The sequence below is a fragment of the Danio rerio genome, chromosome 7, assembly GCF_049306965.1.
Source record: "Danio rerio strain Tuebingen ecotype United States chromosome 7, GRCz12tu, whole genome shotgun sequence".
NCBI lineage: Eukaryota > Metazoa > Chordata > Actinopteri > Cypriniformes > Danionidae > Danio > Danio rerio.
Genome location: NC_133182.1, coordinates 19,961,099 through 19,980,943, shown reverse-complemented (window position 1 = coordinate 19,980,943; position 19,845 = coordinate 19,961,099). Strand labels below are relative to the sequence as shown.

The 19,845-nt window shown below is 37.1% G+C and overlaps 1 protein-coding gene across 50 annotated transcripts in view; it reads left to right on the top strand.

The window, feature by feature from the left end:
- The window catches only part of trip6 (thyroid hormone receptor interactor 6), a 72,871-nt gene extending 55,157 nt beyond the window's left edge, over positions 1-17,714 (top strand). For 17 of the 50 annotated variants that reach the window (XM_073908313.1, XM_073908310.1, XM_073908311.1 and 14 more), the window contains 9 exons: positions 2,346-2,559; positions 5,648-5,799; positions 7,843-7,947; positions 8,518-9,075; positions 11,069-11,159; positions 11,241-11,410; positions 11,528-11,706; positions 13,078-13,198; positions 16,044-17,714. In XM_073908313.1, coding sequence (XP_073764414.1) covers positions 2,355-2,559; positions 5,648-5,799; positions 7,843-7,947; positions 8,518-9,075; positions 11,069-11,159; positions 11,241-11,410; positions 11,528-11,706; positions 13,078-13,198; positions 16,044-16,175 — 1,713 coding nt within the window. In that variant the 5' untranslated portion in view covers positions 2,346-2,354 and the 3' untranslated portion in view covers positions 16,176-17,714. Of the gene's footprint in view, positions 1-2,345; positions 2,560-5,647; positions 5,800-7,842; positions 7,948-8,514; positions 9,076-11,065; positions 11,160-11,240; positions 11,411-11,527; positions 11,707-13,077; positions 13,199-16,043 lie in introns of all 50 variants that reach the window. The other 33 variants (XM_073908285.1, XM_073908284.1, XM_073908279.1 and 30 more) reach the window with 3 other exon arrangements.
- Positions 17,715-19,845: the final 2,131 nt, after the last annotated feature.

The window sequence follows — 19,845 nt, the reverse complement described above, 5'->3', positions numbered from 1 at the left end:
TGGGTGTTTACATATTTAGCCTGAAAAATATGTAGTTTGTAGTTTAACCTACAGTAACATCTGAAATCGCAAATTAGAGAATACTGCAGGTCAGAATACACTAAATGTCCCTCAAAATGCTGAAAACCTAAATCTTTTAGTTTTTATTAATAAACTAGATGAAATTAAAAAAAGAAATGCATAAATAAGTGAAGCATGTATACACAAACTAACTGAAACAGCTGACCCTCCTGATTGTCAATATATAGTCCAAGAGTTCACAGTATATATATATATATATATATATATATATATATATATATATTATATATATATATATATATATATATATATATATATATATATATATAATATCGCAATATATATCGCAGGGGAAAAAATATCGCAATGTCAATTTTTTCCAATATCGTGCAGCCCTAGTTCACACTTAGCTGATGATTAATTATAAAGCTAGTTTGGCATGCTGTCCTGGGGGAGAGCCATGAGCTCAAAAGATCGTCAAGTCCGGGGCTCCCTCCTGTTTGCAAGGCGAGAGGGGAGTTTGAGCTCAGGTTGATCTCGAGAACTCCCCTGCTGTAGAAGCTAATGAACAGATAGTGATTGCTCTTAAGAGATAACTACTTACTAGGAGCATGTCTATAATGCTGATTTGGATTAGTCAATTAACTTAAGTTGTGTTTTTGGACGGTGGGACGAACTCTGGGAACCTGGGGGTAAACCCACGTGAGCATGGAGAGAACATGTAAACTCCGCACTGAAACGTCGACTGGCTTGGTAAGGACTACAACCAAAGATGTTCTTGCTGTGAGGCAACAGTGCTAACCACTGGGCCACCGTGTCAGCCATCTAGGAAAGGAGGAGGAGTAGGGGTGGAAGGGGGGATCCTCAAAAACAAAGGTGGCTGTGATATGGAACTTAGGGTATTTTATAGTGGCTTAGGAATTATCTGATTGGTGAATCATAAATTGGATAATGAGGGACCAGCCGCAAGCAATCATAAGCATGCGATCCTCTCGAAATTAGTTTATAAAAAAACTCCACTTCGCATACTGTATATGTATCTATACTGTATTTACTCCGTCTCAAACAGGTTTGTGACAAGTGAAGGGTGAGTAAAAGATGACAGAATTTTCAGTTTTTGGTGAACTGTCCCTTTATTCTGGCTTTTCAAGTACAATTTCAAAAGACTTCTTCGTTATGTAATGCTTTACAAAATACTGTTGTTGGTGATTTGGTTGTGCTAGACTACTTTCGACCATTAACAAACAAACCATATTGAGGTGAAGTTGGTTTTATATTAACACAATTGTCCAGTGACAACTTGTGACATGCTCCCTATATAGTTTACCATGCCACTTTGAATATTCGGCCTGAAACACATGTAAGTATGATTTGAAAATAACATTAGCACTATTTATTTGACTGTAAACAATGTTTTACTTTGAGATCATTTGTGTTAATATAATTTCCCTATTTAGAATTTGCAAAAGATGTTTTTGTGAAATTAAATTATTCAGAGGAAAGTGCAAATGTGTGAAAATAAAACCAACTTTACCTCAATACGAACCAGCTACTAGTTAGTTCTACTAATGTGGCTAAACTCTATATTTGGGCATGTTAACTGCTCAACCAGCAGATTACTAGACAGCCATCTTAAGCTAGATTCTCAGAGGACTTGTTTGTTTTCTAATACTTTTGTAAAATACTATTGTGTTTACAGCATCTTATATTGTTGTGAGGTTTGTTTTCATAAGCTTATAATAACAAGCACTCGTCAGCACTTGGATACACAAGCACATTGTCTGGCGAACACCTGATGGCACAAATGAAAAGTTGTATATTACACAACACTTCCTATCTTATTTTCATGGACAGGCTCTGTAGATAAAGTATTGTGGATTAAGTGTTGTGGACAATGCCTATTGTACCTATGGGAGACTCGAGAGCGGAACGAATACATTGCAAATGTTGTGCACCTGTGGGAATTGTATGTTTGTTTTGTATGTGTGTGAGAGAGAGAGAAATGCTGTTTGACTGAGGAACCCTGGAATTCCCCTTTCGGCTGAGAATGGTTCCCTTTTCCTGCTTTTTAACTTGGTGCCTATTGTTATCATGGAAACCATGCGTTGCCACTGGAGACAAAGCATAAAGCATCAGTCTGTTTTGTGTAGTTACAGTTATGCATTTTATACAAGCTTGGGCAGCACTTCTATAGAGCCTGAACTCTTAGGGATTGTTGTGTTATACATTACATCTAATCATATTTAAAATACTCAAATAAGTGACTTTAAACCTACAAAGTTTCACAATGGTGCCATGGTTTATATTGTGTGTTGTTCTTGTAGAAGTCTGATATGTCTGGTCCCACCTGGCTGCCTCCAAGGACCCTGGGTAGCCCAGACAGAGACACAGCACCAATGTCACACTCTGGCCCCGCTCTCTACAGACCTCCAAAGAAAGGCCTGCCCGAGCAGAGGCCCAAATATAACATGTATGACCAGAATGGTGGAACGGGAGGAAATGGCATGCCCATTAGATATATGGCTACTGGACCTTCAGGTAAGAACTGCTAAACTTGTTGTTTAAACGTCATGTTGATCCCTATGTACTGTTACTTTTTTTTAAAAATTAAATTCATTTTTTACTCTATTTTTATTTTTATTTTTTTTTATACATTTCATTTTAATGTTTAAATTAAATCCTAGTGATAAAAAACTTGTCAGATTAGTTTAAATCCTAAAACTAGAAAGCTGGAATAATTTATCTTGAGCTAATCTCATTTTCTGTAAATGAATGCTCTGAATGATAATATTCTTCATTTTAAAATTAGTGAAGACAGAATATCAGTATTTTATAAATGAAAACAGAAATGAACATTTATTCAAACAATGTGGCTATTAAAAGCTCTTGTCTACTCGATGGTACAGCGTCATGATTCAGTTTTGCTTAATTTTGTTGGCTTTTCCACAGTGTTGTGTACCAAAGACTATAGAACACACAAGATGTGTTACTCGTATAGTTTTGAATGGGGAAAAGTGTAACGGTCAATATGGTGAATTAAGCCTCACCTTCTAGTATAGGAGCCAATCATCGATTGCTATGAACTGACGATTCTCCTGGGAAAAGCTCAGACCAGATGTGTGCTTTTACAACAGTTTGGTGGTCAACAAACACTGGAATCTCAACCAATACTTGCTTCACAGATGTAAAAAATACATCCAAATTAAGCCTGACATTTGTATGAATCTGTATTGTAATCTTTATGAAACATATACGAGGTACAGTCCGTCCTGTCAAATGCACATCACATGACAGCAACTTCTCAAACGCCCACAAACTAGTAAACAAAGAGTTGCTGTCATTTCTGGAGGAGATTCCCCATCAAGACCAAGTTGTGAACTATTTCAGAAGAGCAGCGCAATCAAATGAAGCATTATCCATAGGATGATAATGTGTAGAACGGCCATAAATGAGCTTGGTGTTGGTGATCACTTTCCTTTTGAGTGTGCATGCGCATCAGCTTGAGCGACTTGAAAATATTCTGATTTTGTTTGACGTTTAGAAACAAAACTTATGAGGCAGTTGTTGTTTTGTTTTATTAGTGATTCCAAACATTTAATGCAATCGTAAGCTTGGCAAACAATTTTAAAGAATTTGATGCTTTCCCTATTCAGACAGAATGCCCTAGCATAGCCGAGTGAATTGACTTGTCTTAAAGGGACTTTGTCTGTACCTTTTACCTGATACCAAGCAAGACAAACCATTATCGTAACATAACGTACACGAACTGCTGATCACAAATAGTCTGAGAGAATCGTCACTACGAGCATCATTGAATTTTTGACACGAGACACCAAAATACCAAACTCGCTATATTTAAATAGTTAGCAGCTGTCACTGATGTATTTTTGGTTCACATGACTAAACCATTTTTATGGCATCACCAGAAAAAAAATAAAAACCTGACATTACTGCAATTGGGGTCAGTAGAAGAGGTTCAGATGTTCGTCTTGTTGGAATTGCAGCTGAGTGGTGGGATGGTATGTCCTGGAATGAAAAAGTTTTTCACTTTTACTTTTTACTACTCTTCGTTACTGGTTTAGCAGACACACATTAAGCCCATGTCGTGGTTAAACCAGTCGGAGATAGTGAAGGGCAGTAGTACAGTAAGTTACCTTTCTTGTAGAATTGTTCTTTAAATAAAGAAGTTCATGTTGACCAGTTTGTTAGTTATTAATTTACAATTCAATATTGCCTATACGAATTGCAATAAAGAAAAGCGAACTTGTAAAACTGGTGTTAAATGCAGTGCGGTCAAAATTTGAGTGAACTTAAGTTTTGTGCTCGTGCACCTAAGAAAATAATGGCTTGCCAGTCCAAAAAGTTAATCTGTAGCCCTAGAAATGCAAACTGAGCTGAGCAGAACTGAACTGAACTGAAGTGTGGTGAATCGTACTTTACTCTTGTTGATATTTGAATGCTCCAAAACAAAAATGCCCATAACCCAACAGAACCACAACTTTCCTAAACTTTCATATTCACATATTATGTTGAAGACATTTGAGTTTTTATGTGTATGAAATAACAACGGCTTATCTCAAATAAAATGGTAAAATGCTCATGAAGTGAGTCAAAGTTTCATGTTCTCATATAGTGAGACTGATGTTACACATGATTGTCTATGTAGTAAATGAAACCACTTCGCTTTGTCACAAAGAGATAAGCATAGCTTTCAGACTTCATATTTAAACAGTGTTTTTGCATTTTAATATTTACAGACACTAGTCCATGTTGTGGTTTGGTGTACAATCCTTTTTATTTATTCATTGAAAGCGAGACACATTCTGACATAATAATCAATTCAGATAAAGATTTAATTCATGTGTGATTGGATTCTTTGATTCTTTCTGCACTACAGTACAAATATCATACAGCCCTAATCATATTTGGTTATTCATGATTATCTTTTTATTGTGTTATTTCTCTTTTAATGGTTGAGCAAGCTAATTCAAATCCAAGTGTTTGATCAAACCGCTCATTTGATTTGTTTAGACTTCTTTCGAATGAGACGTTAAACTGAGGTCCTGACTCTCTGTGGTCATTAAAAATCCCATGGCACTTCTCGTGAAAGAGCAGGGGTGTAACCCCGGTGTCCTGGCCAAAGTCCCTATATCGGCCCTTACGATCATGGCCTCCCAATCATCCCCTTCCATCGAATTGGCTCGATCACTGTCTCTCCACTCCACCAATAGCTGGTGTGTGGTGAGCGCACTGGCGCCGATGTCCTGTGGCAGCCGTCGCATCATCCAAGTGGATGCTGCACACTGGTGGTGGTGTGGAGAGACCCCCCTCATGATTGTAAAGCGCTTTGGGTGTATGGCCATACACAATAAATGCGCTATATAAATACACATTACATTACATAAAAACTCTCATGTTATTTTGACTTGGTAAAAAGCTAGCATAGCTTCAAACATAACATAATTAACAAAACATAAGCATTATGCGGTTTTAATGTATTTATTTTTAAACATGGTTAGAAATTATTGGTTTGAACTGACTGTATGATCTGTTGTGTGTGTTTAAAAATAAGGCATGAATATTGTCAGTCTGTGCTTTGTAACTTTACCAGTGTGTGTATGCTTAGGTGGAGCCATGCAACACCAGCATCCAGATGATCGCTCAGGGTCTGCCACATATCATCAGTTGACCCCCCAGTTAGGAGACCGATACTATGCCCCAGGGCCCAAAGAAGACCACCACACCTGGAACCCCCGCATGACCAGCCATGAACTCCATGTCAGTGATACCCACACATTCATTTATAATTAATTCTAGTGCATGAGCAGGACTTGTTGTGTAGTGTAAATATGCTTCAGATTGTAAGTCATTCTCTTAAACAATGTCATAACTCATGCTCTTTATTACACTTTCTAGAAGACTTAGGGTGTGTTAAAGGTTTGGTTTGATTAAAATGGTCTTCTGGTTTGATTGCTATGTTATCCACTATGCCATTCATTTAAATAAGTATGAGCACTGCCATTTGAACCTTGATCCACACCAAACTATTGGACTGAGACACTTTAAAATAAAATCTAATAAAATATCTTTCCTTTAGCTTTGGTTGTTAGTGCAAGTTCTAAGTGAAACAAGTATGAATGTATTACTATTATTTACTAGTATTTATTTTATATTTTTATTATTATTATTATTATTGAGCATGCAAATGTGAGCACGTCTTTTTAGATTTACAATTTACAAAAAATCCTAATAAAAAAATTTAATGACAATTGTGCCCTCATTTACTCCTGTATGATTTTTTTTCTAAGCTCACAAAGATATTTTGATAAATATTGGTAACCAAGTGGTTTCATTTCCCATTGACTTCTGTAGCATTTGGTTGTTTGAATCATGGAAGTCAATTGAGGACCTAAGATACTTTGTTAAAGGCATAAAAGTTAGTGTTTCATACAGGGCAGTCATAGGCCCTCTTTACACTGCCAGTGAAAAGTTACCCAATTCTGATTTATTTTGCTCATACTGTATGTGAGAGTTCAGATCTCATGAAAAAAATCTCACGAAAAAATCCATGCATTCGGATATTCAGAGATCGGTTTCAGGCCTCCTTCATATTTAATAATAATAATACATTTTATTTGTAATGCGCTTTTCTTATACTCAAAGCGCTAAAGGCAAAATACTAAAACAATACAAGCAAAACAGCACAACAATATAAATATGGACCATAGGATAAAAAAGTTAAACAAAATAATCATCCTAAATTAAAAGCAATGCTAAAAAGATGAGTCTTAAGAAGTTTTTTAAAACAATTCAGAGAGGCAGCATTCCTAAGGTTGATAGGGAGTTTATTCCATAGCTTAGGCGCCCTGTGTGAAAAGCCCTCCAACCCATGGTCTTGAGTTTACACCGTGGTTGATGCAAAGTAAGCCCCGATGCAGAACGAAGACTGCGGGCTGGGGTAGTGAGGGTCACCAGGTCGCAGATGTAACTAGGTGCTAATCCATGTACTGCTTTGAAAGTTAAAATCAAGGTCTTCAAATCAATCCTTGATTAAACAGGAAGCCAGTGTAATTGGAAATAAACAGGCACAATTTGCTCAGACCAGACCTGACATCTTTCTCGTACCCACAAAATCCTCTGAATTTTGGAGGACACCGCACATAAACCATAGCCACAAGCTGCAATGGTTACCCTTTCCCTCCTTCTCCTCTGCCTCAAAATTATTTTAAAGTTGGGCAAACTTCGCATATTTCGTAGAGCTAAAAGCAAGATGATTTCTTCCATCGTGGCTAGTGTGGCGCAGATGCTTGAACCGACCTTTACACATGCGTGACGTCATAAATTGTATGGCAAGTGTAAACATGAATCGAATGTGGGTCACAATTAAAAGAACTTATAAACCAGGGGTGTCCAAACTCGGTCCTAGAGGGCAGGTGTCCTGCTAAGTTTAGCTCCAACTTGCTTCAAAACACCTGTCAGGAAGTTTCTAGTATATCTAATAGGAGATTAATTAGCTGGTTCAGGTGTGTTTGACTAGCGTTGGAGCTAAACTCTCCAGGACATCGACCCTCCAGGACCGAGTTTGGACACCTTTGGTGTGAACGGACAGGCAAAACAATCAGATATAGACAACAACTCTAAACTGAACATCAAGACCTGACAGTGTAAACGTGACCATAGAGTACTAAAGGATGACTGAATTTTCTTTATTGACCTCTTATTATTTAAAAAAAAGAAAGAAACACATTCCCACACCTTTTATCAGTAAGCATCTCAAACGTACAATGAAGTGTGTATTGTTTGTGGCTGTTGTTTACTCAGAATCGGGGATCAGAGAAGCACATCTCTACTATTGATGCAGATATAGACTCTCTTACATGCATGCTGGCAGACCTGGACAGCCACCCTCAGAGCTCAAGCACACAGGTAAAACACATCTATGCTGACATGTCACATGATCCTTCATGAATCACTCTAATATTCATTATTATTGTTATTATTATTATTAATAATGGTAATAGTAATAAAAGCAATAATGACTGGAGAAATAATTTCATTTGAAACTTATTTCTCCATATTTGAGCATTCTTTAAAACACTTGGCATAATGTAAGTACGCAAAAAAGTTAACAAAATATCTAATTTGTTCTATTTTTTGGGGATATTTTGATGAAAAAAAACGTACATGATGTGACATTAAATTTTTATGTATTCATGTTTATGTGTTTATGAAGTGTGTGTTTTTGTGTTTTTTTTTCTGTAAAATATTTCAATTCTGAATCTCAATTTCAAAATCTGCAGACTGACTGATTTTTTTAAATTGCTTATTACCTCCTTTATACTTGAAATAAAGGCAAAAGTTGAGTAGGAAATGCCAATGTACAGGGAATGATTGATATTGTGGCATTTTCACATTTTAATTAGTTCTGCTTTTGTTTGCTAATTCATAAATTACATCCTTGTGTTAAAAAAATCCTGTCTACTTTTTTCCCAGCAGTTGTATGACAATGTGCCTTACAGCAAGCACCTCCCTATGGACCGCTATAACCCTCCCAGCCAGATGGGGGCTCAACCACCAGGCAGGCCCTCAATGGTCTACCCTCCTCCCCTTCAAAATCAGTACCACCCCGCTCCGCCTTACACCTCTACACCTCAACAGGACTATGTCTACTCCTCCGTCCACAAACCCTACCCACAGCCAGTGCCTGCCTCCTACACCACTGCCTCCACCCCAACCGGCCCACGCTTCACCGTCCAAGTGAAAACCGCTCAGCCGGTCACATATTCTCAAAGCGGACGACAGGCGGAGCAGGCTTACACCCCACCACCGCCTCGCCAGCATCCATCTCGCCCCCCTCAACAAGACCACATCAGACCGCATTATGAGCAGCAGGGACAGGGCTGGTACCCTCCGCCACCTCCTCCTGCCCAAGAGCCACATGGAGATCCAGCCGCCTATAAAGGGGGGTCTGGAAATATGGTAGGAGGGAGAGCAAGCCAGGGGCCGCCAGTGAAGAAGAGCCAAGACCAAGTGTCAGCATATCAGTCCAGCAAGGTAAGACATAAATGTGCATAGGGAATGACAGAAGCATTGAGTCTGTATCTTACTTGGCAAAAAAACAAGCCTTGAGCGTGTTGAGAGTCCAAAAACATTCAATGTGTGATGAAGCCTATTAGGGGCATCATCAAACGCACTTTTCCATTCTGAGAATGCGAGGCAAGAAAAAGCAATAAGTGTGCTGTTACAGCCGGCTCTTAAGCTGCGTATTGTGCGCGAGCATTGCTGTTAATATTGTTTTAATTGTAATGTTTAGTAATATTGTGATATTCATGATTTTTAAAGTCATACAGCTCCAGATAACTCAAAACAACGACCAGTGTCTTTTCCATCTTTAAAAGTCCTTACAGTTGTCTTGATAACACAAACACTGCTGTCACCTCAACAGCCAGTGCTTTCATTTAATTGGAGATCTTTTGTAGCGTGCTTTTTTTTCTCTCAGAGTCTACTTTTTCAACTTCAGGTCCATATCATTCAACGACCAAAACGCAAATCGCAGCAGACGATTAAAACATTAGGCTTGCAGGGTGTGTAAGTAGCGGACAAAACGCTTGCAGCCATTATGCTACGTTCACACCACACACGGAAAAACTGTTAAGTATGAGTGATTTACATGTTATGTAAATGCAAAGACGCGAATAGACATCCTGCGGCACGATATGCGAGAATGAGGTGACACAAATTATGCAATTCGTTTTTGACGAGGAATTGAGCTGGAAAGTCTGAACTTTTGAGCCAAAACTTTTGAACATTTTAACCAATGAGGAGCTGTTGTGTAGAGAATTTGACGCACGAATGAAGCGGATTTGACGCGCGAATGAATCGAGTAAACTCGGAATGTTCACGCATATATTTACGTCCAAATAGCGTGATCTATCCGCGCGTGCCGCGTCTGGTTTGAACACAGCATTAGTAAACCATTCAAAAGATGCACCTCTCAACACAAAAATCATGATCATGATAAATTTGCTCTGTACGCCCTGCTAACAATGTTGTGTGTTCACAGCACTGCCTGCGAGAGCATCATTCACTTCGGTTGCCCTGCTGTTGCACTCTGACGATTTGCACTCTGTTTTCTACCCAAATAAACGAATTGAAAGCTGTTTGTGTACTGAAGCTTTTGTGTTCATGTTTAAGTGCCAGTCTAACTTTAACTTGCTGTTTATAGGAGATGTTTTCTAGCCTTGGTCTTCACGTTAACATAAATTTGTACGTATCCTACTTTACAAACTGGGAAACGTGATTAGATCCAAAGATTGTTGTACTTTGTTCTCTGGAATCATCTTAAGTGGTGGACTAGTACATTCCGATTGCCACCGAAGCTCGTCAGAGCTCATTGCTATTGACCTTATTCTACAATGTTAAAGTGCACTAGTTTTTGCAATTGTTTTAGAACTTCTGATTCGGTTGCCTATGGGAGAAATGACTAGGAATAAAAAAACAGCAGAAAACAATCAAACTACTTGCTCTTCAAACAAATATGTTCATGAATATACATAAAAAGTAGAGTAATATAATAAGAAATAGTCAGTTGCATCACCAAGCAGCAAAACAAGCTTTTTTAGCGTCTATAAATGAATGGAAGTGAATGAGACTGGAAGTCTTGAGCCAAAAAAAATTGCAATGGCTGTGCCCGCTCTTACATCAAGAATGAGATGAATAAAGTTGACCTGATCATTATATTACATCTTGGTGTAAACGCACGGTTAGAATGCATATCTATTGAGCCTAAAATTCAAGTAAGAAAATATGACACTATAAGCTGATGTTTTTATATGATGTAAAAAAAAATTTGGTGTGTTTATTGTGTGAAAAATTTAATAAATTTTTTTTCCCCATTGTAAGCTGATCATATTCACAGAATGGCTGAGTAGTAGTATAACTTTTTTTTGAATACTTAGTATGAGAGGTATAAAAATTTAATTCCATAATAAAAACAGAGAGGTCCTGTATGATTAAAAGTGAACAATCTTTCATGTTCTGCCAGCAGGGGTCAGCCCCGCATCCAGAGGAAGAGTTAGATCGACTCACCAAGAAGTTGGTGTATGACATGAATCACCCCCCTACTGAGGAGTATTTTGGTATGCTCCCATGTTTTACATCTTCAGTAATGCATTTCTGCTTATTTTATTAGGGTCATGGCTCAATCTTTTTTCCCTCAGGTCGATGTGCTCGCTGTGGGGATAATGTTCTGGGAGATGGCAGCGGCTGTATAGCCATGGAGCAGGTGTTTCATGTGGAGTGTTTCACCTGTATCACCTGTCATGCCCGACTCAGAGGCCAGCCCTTTTATGCATTAGACAGGAAGAGCTACTGTGAGAACTGCTACATAGTATGTTTTTTGGTCCTTTTTAAGTGCTTTTAGTTCCTTTCTGTAGCACATTTCGCATTCATAAAAAATCACTTTCTTTTTTTTTATTTTATTTGTTCTTTGTGTCTCTCTTCACAGAGCACACTTGAGCGCTGTTCAAAATGCTCTGAGCCCATCCTAGACCGGATCCTGAGGGCCATGGGCAAGGCATACCACCCTCGCTGCTTCACCTGTGTGGTTTGCGGCTGTTGTCTGGATGGAGTGCCTTTTACTGTGGATGCAACATCTCAGATCCACTGCATTGATGACTTTCACAGGTTTTTGCCCTCTTCTCTTCCTAGATATGACTTTGAACCCACAAAACAAGACTTAACTTACATGGGTATGTTTGTGGGAATAGCCAAAGTACATTGTATGAGTTGCTGCATGATTCTGGTAAAAATGTGAATCACAATTTTTTTTTTTGCTTAAAATCAAGATTATGATTCTCTCACGATCCTGTAAATGTAAAATAAAGGTTAATATGAATAGCCTATTATTATTGTTAATTCTCAATCATATGGTTAAACAACAATAATAATATGCACACACGCGTTCTCAGCAATGTTGCCAGATTGTAATAAATGACATAAGCGGGTAGTGTAAAATTGAGCGGTTTTATAACGGCGTGCTCGCCAGCCCTGGTCTTCACTTATAAACCTGTTATGATCCCCCAAAGAGATGCCATAGCCCCCGTTTTCCACATATAAACGCTTACAACAGTTGTGATCTCCCAACAAGACTACAGATTGTTGGGCAGTGCTTTTTAGTTTTCAGCTGGTTTTAGGCTGAAAACAGTTAGCTACATCTGGCAACAATGGTTCTCGGAAGTAAACAAACAGCTACATTACATGAAGACAATACATCATTACATGAAGACAGAAATTAAATTTCTGGGTGAATTTTACCTTATAAATGCAGTATGTGACACTTTTTTTCACAACGCCATTTGAAGGTGTCAATGTTGCTGTTAAGATTTGAGCGACTACCTTGCTTCTCTCCTGACCTTGAAAATATAATTGGCTGAATCGTAGAAAAATTAAGATTGTGCGTAGGGTTGAATCGAGATCGTGATCTTTTTTCGATTATTCTTGCTGCCCTAGTATGAGTTAAAAATATTGAAATGTTTCTTTATACCAATGATAATTACAATTACATAATTTTTATTACATAAAGGACATCTTTAATGGAGACCTTTTTTTTTTTCATTTCCTATGATAAATACATTAGTAAACATTTAAAGTAGATAAAAAATTTTCTAAGACAAGAATGGGTGTTGTTCTGTAGTTTTAAGACCACTTCAGATGTTGTCTACTATATATAGATTTTTTTATTAATTTATTGAAATTTCCATTGCTGTTCTCAATATTTAGATTTAGATAGATCATCATATTCCAGATTTCCTGAATTTTTAACAAAGCATAGCTCAAAAGACAGTGATGATGCATACATCTTCCCCCATGCCCACCCCCCAAAAATATACCCATATGCCTGGTTTTTGTGATCCACGGTAATACATTGTGTAAATGTTTTTTTTATTATTTTTATTTATAAATCACCTAAAGCAGGTATTGGAATGGCATGGTGTTTTTCTTCACTAATTGTGCTTTGACTCACTTGATAAAACATTTTGGTGTCTGTTTGAGCAGGAAGTTTGCCCCTCGCTGCTCAGTATGTGGTCAACCCATAATGCCAGAGCCTGGGCAAGAAGAGACGGTGAGGATCGTTGCACTGGATCGCAGTTTTCATGTTAACTGTTACGTATGTGAGGTAAGGATTTTTACACATGAGTTTATTTATTGTTGAAGTACATATATAGACCATATATCTGAAAATCTGAAAGTAGTTTATGTGTTTTTACATGTGCAGCATGCATGTGTACCTTTGACAGAAAATCTTCGTCTTAATAAGGGATATTAATAAATCTGCTTTTTGTTTAACTTTATTAAATATTTTCCGAAATAGATTTAATTAAGATGCTGCAGCACCCTATTTTCCATACTTTACACTTGATTGTCTTTCACTGTAAATGAGTTTTTAAAATTGTAATGTTTAATTAAATATGCAAATGTAGTGAAATATGAACTGAATTACTAAAATCTAAAGTTTCAATAAAGCCAGATTCTAAATGTATTATTTTTATTTAGTTTGTTTATTTATGACAATTAGACATTTTTAGTATGGGGAGTTTAGATGTCTCTCTTTATCTTTCAGTATTTTAGAGAATACCTTCAATAGTCAGGGAAAAAAATCAATATTCATCATGTTTTAGGCATAAATTATTACTATATTTCAGACAATTATTATCTAAACACACTGCTCTGTAAACATATGTATTGTAATTGAAATCTACAGACTTACATAGATAAGGCATAATTTAATATATTCATTTAAATGTGTAAGAACACTCTACATTTAGGGTCATGAAGTTGTGTTTAATAGCACATAGACCAGGGGTCACCAACCTTTTGGACACTGAGAGCTACTTCTTGGGTACCGATTAGTGTGAAGGGCTACCAGTTATCAAATAACACATTTTTCTTAATTTACTTTTCATTATATGTTATTATTAATAATTAATAATATTCATCTGTGTGAAGACATTGATCATGTTAATGATTTCTCACAGTAGTTGTCAACAATGATTAATATATACAAGTTAGAAAATAATATATTAAGTTAGATAAATATCAACATGCAACACTTCATTTGTCTATAATTGTTTTTAAAGTTTTTTTAAATATATAACTTAAAGTAGTTTTCAAGTTTACACCAATGCAAGTGTTATTTAAAAAGAATATTTATAAAAATATTAGATGCAGCTTACTCATATGTGGTGCTATGGTGAGCTATTTTTAGAACAGGCCCGCGGGCAACTCATGTGAACCTGGCGGGCTACCTGGTGCCCACAGGCACCATGTTGGTGACCCCTGACATAGACTATGGATGTGAGTTGAGAATTCTGGTAAAGTAGAAATTGGGAAATATTGTAGGTTTAATTGGAAAAAATGATTGCTGTCTTATTTCTGTTAAAAGTTGTCTGAGTTTTGATTACTTATGTTTGACCTTTGTTGAATTAGGCTAAGATTGTGTTCAACCCCTAAAAAAGTGGGAACAAGAAAAGGATTTTCAATCCCTCTTCTTGCATGATAATGAATTGGAATTAATAGTTTTGTAAAAAAAAAAAAACACTAGATCTATCTTGGTATTTAGGTAACAAGTTATATCAATATTTCATCTCTGTGAGGTGACTGAGGGCGTACTCACACTATGTACATTTGCCTTGAACCGGTCCAAAGCACACTTGTCCTTCTGACGGCCCGCACTCGCATTACATTCAGGCCTGAGCTTGCTTACGCCATTGATGATGCGCTGTTTAGTAAGCTCTTTCACTATGCACAGTGGAGATTTCTTTAATTATATTGTTTTACAGTTGTTTGGGATGCAGTGACACAGACAAATATTTCGCCGAACAGATCGGCCACTATTGAAGCTGTTGGCAGTGAGGTGTTTGCGTCTTTAAAAAAACTACGACAGTTTGCAATCGTTGAACAGTAATAATAAATCCATATGACACAGTCCCGTAAACGTCACGTCTCGACTTCAGTTTTAGGCTCAGGCATGCTTTGTACTCGCACTACAAGCGTACCGTGCCAAAGCCCAATTGAACAGCACTCTGGCACAACTCTTCCAACCAGACCAGGGCCGGCCAAGTGAACCATGCCTGGGCCTGATTCAGAGCACTTACACTTCTCAAACAATCCGGGAAACGGGCCTGAGCACGGTGTGGATAGCAAAGTGTGAGTATGCCCTGAGAGTCTGGCGCATGTCAGGAGTGCAATAACAGTGTTTATTCATTTAGCCCAGCTTCCAGAGAATGAATTTGATTTTAGCTTTGTTTACTGTGAAGTTGCATTTGGCTTATTGTAGCCAAGATAGGATGCTTGCACACTTTCTGTTCGGAACACACTGGAATGTGTTGCATCAGTACAATTAAGTCATTATTTAAATGAAGTTATTTTGTTAGTAGACTTGACTACTATGAAGTTCAGAAAGGTGGTAATGAAACATTGCGTTTAAGAAATAGGAGATTGCAAAAATGCTTTTGTTAAAACATCTTAAAATACTAATGTGGTACAATATGATGCAGTTATTTAAGAGTACAATTGTTGTTTTGAGATTGTAAGCAAAGTGGCCTATGAACTGCTTTGTGAGTGTTGAAGCTGGCCTCTGCTGATGAAGCTGCAAACCATCTTCAGTAAACTTTCCTTTTAATTGAATCTCTGACTCCAGCTCTTCTACATCAGACAGACTAGTCATTTTGGGTTCAAACTGTAAATTTCCCTCACACTACATTCCAAAACTGACCAATGTCTGAAAACAGTCAATTTTGCTTTAATTGAGTTACAATAAGAACACACTATATGGCTGTTACTATCAAAAAAAGCTATTTTTGCACTGCAGTATCTGCAACTGAAGTGGCCTTTAGAATAATTTCCACCGTGCAGCTCATAGGTGCCATAACAACACACACCAAAATATAGATCAAACATCCAAAGCATAAGATGGCCTCTTATAAAATAAATGTTCTTAAAGGCTGCATGTTGTGTTGTAGGAATGTGGTCTCCTGCTGTCTTCAGAGGGCGAGGGCAGAGGCTGTTACCCCCTGGATGGACACATTCTCTGCAAGAGCTGCAGTGCTCACCGCATCCAAGATCTTTCTGCCAAAATCTCCACTGACTGCTAACACCCCATCCTGTCTCCCTGTCTGAGCCCTTACTATCCTTCAAGGTTACTTTTCAGAATGTACCGCTATCTAAACATCCACCACCTGCTGTTTCTCACGCACTAAACAACCACTGCACAAACAATATGAAGACGTCCCTCTCAGGGTAGCATAGAGCCAAACAAAACTGCTCTAGTGCTTAGATTAGTTTCACTGGAAAACCGTTTTTTTTTAATAGGATAGAAAAACAGGTGGTGAATGAAATATGATGGTGTTTTATGTATATATACAAAATGTGAGACTTGTGAATAGTGCATTTCTACCTTCACTGTGTTTTTACAACCCTCAACCAACATGGAGAAATAGAAACTTCACACTTTTCCTTAAACAATGCCCCAATTCTGCTGGCAGTTGGGGTCAATTTGTCCCCCATCGAGATGCTGATTTTATGTCACAGATGTCCATTAGTCCTTGCCAGAATGTGAGGTTTTTCTCCTGTGACCCTCAACGCAAATCTGATGCTTAATATTTTAATACTTGAAATCATGATTGTTGAAGGATATGATCACTGCGTTTTATTTACTGACTTGATATTTCTCCATTATCGTTATAATCATCATAATTCTAGTGATAATTGTGGTAAAAAGGTGAAAAAGTTAACCACGGGCAGCTGTTTTCCCTCCAGACAGTCACTAGCTTTAGGTTTACGCTGATTTCTGTGCTGTTACAAGATGTAGATAAGGATAAAGGGTCAGTGTGTATCATAGCCGCAGTGAAGGAAATCTTTGTTCAGGATTTGTATTGGATGTGAGTTTTCTGCTATTCTTAGCGGTTTTGTTTTGGCAGGAGAATGGATGATTCTGCGAATAGTGAGTGATTAGAGAGGAATCTATTAGGTTAGATGAATGACGAATGTATTGCTCATAAACTTAGTCACAGTTTTGCTACTAAATATATGGTGATTAATGACTAACCGAGGATATTTGGACAAGTATGAAGGTTATAAGAAAGTAAAGTATAGAGATTTGATGAGATTGTTACTGGCTGGCTTTATTTTTTTACACCTCTTTTTTGTGTCAAAGTGCATTTTTAATGGTCTGTTATTTGAACGCGCGATCGCAGGCATCCATTACTTTAAAACAAGGTTTCAAATAAGGTGTTGATTGTTTGAAGCGGAATAATGAAACGCTAGTGTTTGCACTGACGAGTAGTTACAATTATCTAGAAACTAAAAGCGTAAAGTGGTACAGATGGCTGCATGCTTTATTTATTAATTTGTCTGGATTTTTTTGTAAGTTTGTCCCAACATAGCATCCATCTGATTGATTTGCTGCCAAAAGAAAACTTTTTGCTAAACCTGTCATCATTGTAGATGATTGTTGATTGCTAAAGTGCCCCTGCTACTGCACGGTTTGTTTTAACGCCTGATGTGCTTTTATTTTTCAGTGTTTTTTTTTTTTTTTTTGTAGGGGTTGGGGTGAGTTTTCTTTTTGGTTTTTTATTGACATTGATTGTAGGGACAAAAAGATCAGCTTCATAAATTCATCTGTTTGTACTGCAGCTGTGCATTGGTTTTTAAGTTTGTACTGAGCGTTGTTATTGAGTTTTTGATTTTATGGTCTGTGAAGAAAACAAACATAATGTTTTGGAGTTCTCTCCTCGTACCTCGCTTATGTCTCCTCAGTCAAACACCTAATTCAGATCATCAGCTCATTAGCAGAGACTGAAAGACCTGTAATGGATGTGACAGACAAAGGAGACATCCGAACCATGCCGTGTTTGTGGTCCTCCAAAAACGTGATCTGATCAAAGATGATTTGACAGATCCTGAATCTTTTAACCTTATAACTGATCTCTGGCTTATTTGGTTCTTCAAACAAGTTTGCAAATTAGATTAAAATGTCTGGATGAACTGATCTGAGATGTCTGCGTGTGTTGTGAAGGACTGATCTATTAATCCTCGAAATTATGATCAGCAATGCAACGATTGGTTGACGGCACAGCAGCGTAATAAGATCATCTTATTAATATTCAATTACCCATATTAGCAAAATTACATTAAATTCGTAGTAAACGATTTCTTAAATATGATACGCTGTGACTTATGGGCTGTCAAGAGTATTCAGCAATTTATTTAGTTTTACATTTTGAGCGTTTTTAAATTTTTTATTATAGTTGGCCTATTCAAGTATTAAGGAATAAATGGCTGTTTAACCTAATTCTGCATCAAAAAAGCATTTTGATATTGGTAAAGGTGTCTGCATCTTTTGCGAAGCATCAAATCACCGGCATATTAGCTGTCAAAACAATGACTGCATAAATTATTATTCCTTTAAAAAAAATGAAAACAGTTTAATATTTTGCATGTCTATTATCATACACAAATTTGACTAAAGCTGGTACTAGGGATGCTCCGATCAGGATTTTTGCAGCCGATACAGAGTACTGATTCCTTGTCATGGTGATCGGTCGATACCGAGTACAGATTCTAATGCTTCAAGCTTTATTATGCATAAAGCACATTTTCAGTCCAAGTATGATACTTTGGTTGAGATCTTGCCTTACCTCAGAGAATAAATTACAGATGCTGCATTTAATTCCTGAAACATGTCACTTATAACCATTTACATGTGTGGACATGTCATGGTCTGAAGCAACTTTATAGAACAAAATAGATAAAACTAATAAAGCAATTTGGAAACCTTGCAAATCATGAAAGAGGAATTCAAAATGTCTCAATGAAATTTGGAATAAACTACTACATATTACAATATGTATATTACAATAAGTTATATTATTAAATATTCAAGTTAAACAATCCACCCCCCCTAATATTTCTAGACAAAATTTAATGTACTTGCAATATTGTTGAAAACACAGAACATTCAGTTTTGATATGTAAAAAGATTTTAGTTCTTCAGTTCTACTCATAAACAAACAATTGTGATCGGTTAATGAGATCGGCCAGATTAGCGAGTACCAATGGAGTCATGAAATGTGATTATAACCAATATCGATTTCTGGCTAATCAATTGGAGCATCCCTAGCTGGTACCTTAAAATAGTAGATAGCGTTTGTATCTAAAAAGTTTATATTAATAAATGTTCTCTTTGAAGCCCTTGGGGAGAACGACCCTGTGACAGTCTTTTTAGGCTCTACTATTATTTATGCAGATTGCACAAGGTTTATTTATATATTTTTAAAACTATAAATATATATTTTTCAACTGTGTGTGTGTGTGTGTGTGTATATTAACTATTTACTATTTTCCCAAGTGTAAATAACTACTACTGTAAGAAAATATCAGCATTCGGTACATATTAAATATGTACTACCTTTGAAAAGACCAAATCTAATCCTGTTTATGTAAGATAAGCCTGCTCCCGAGCATGTTTGAGCAATGAGTTTTAAAGAACGAAACAATACTTATAAAGGAGGTCGTACACCGGTTGCGCAAAACAGCGCCTTGCATTTTATAATTCTAAACATAGGTTTCTACACAGGCAGCGACAACTCAAGACACTGTTCTTTCTGCCGTGCCACAGAGCGCCATCTGAATAGTTTCATTTTAAAGTAACATGCGAATATGCGCGTCTGGTGTGTGATATTTTCAATTGTCACGAGCGGCGCATATGGTATGCGACTCGCTTAGGACAGTGTAATGTTTAGCAATGCCAAGGTTGTGATTTTA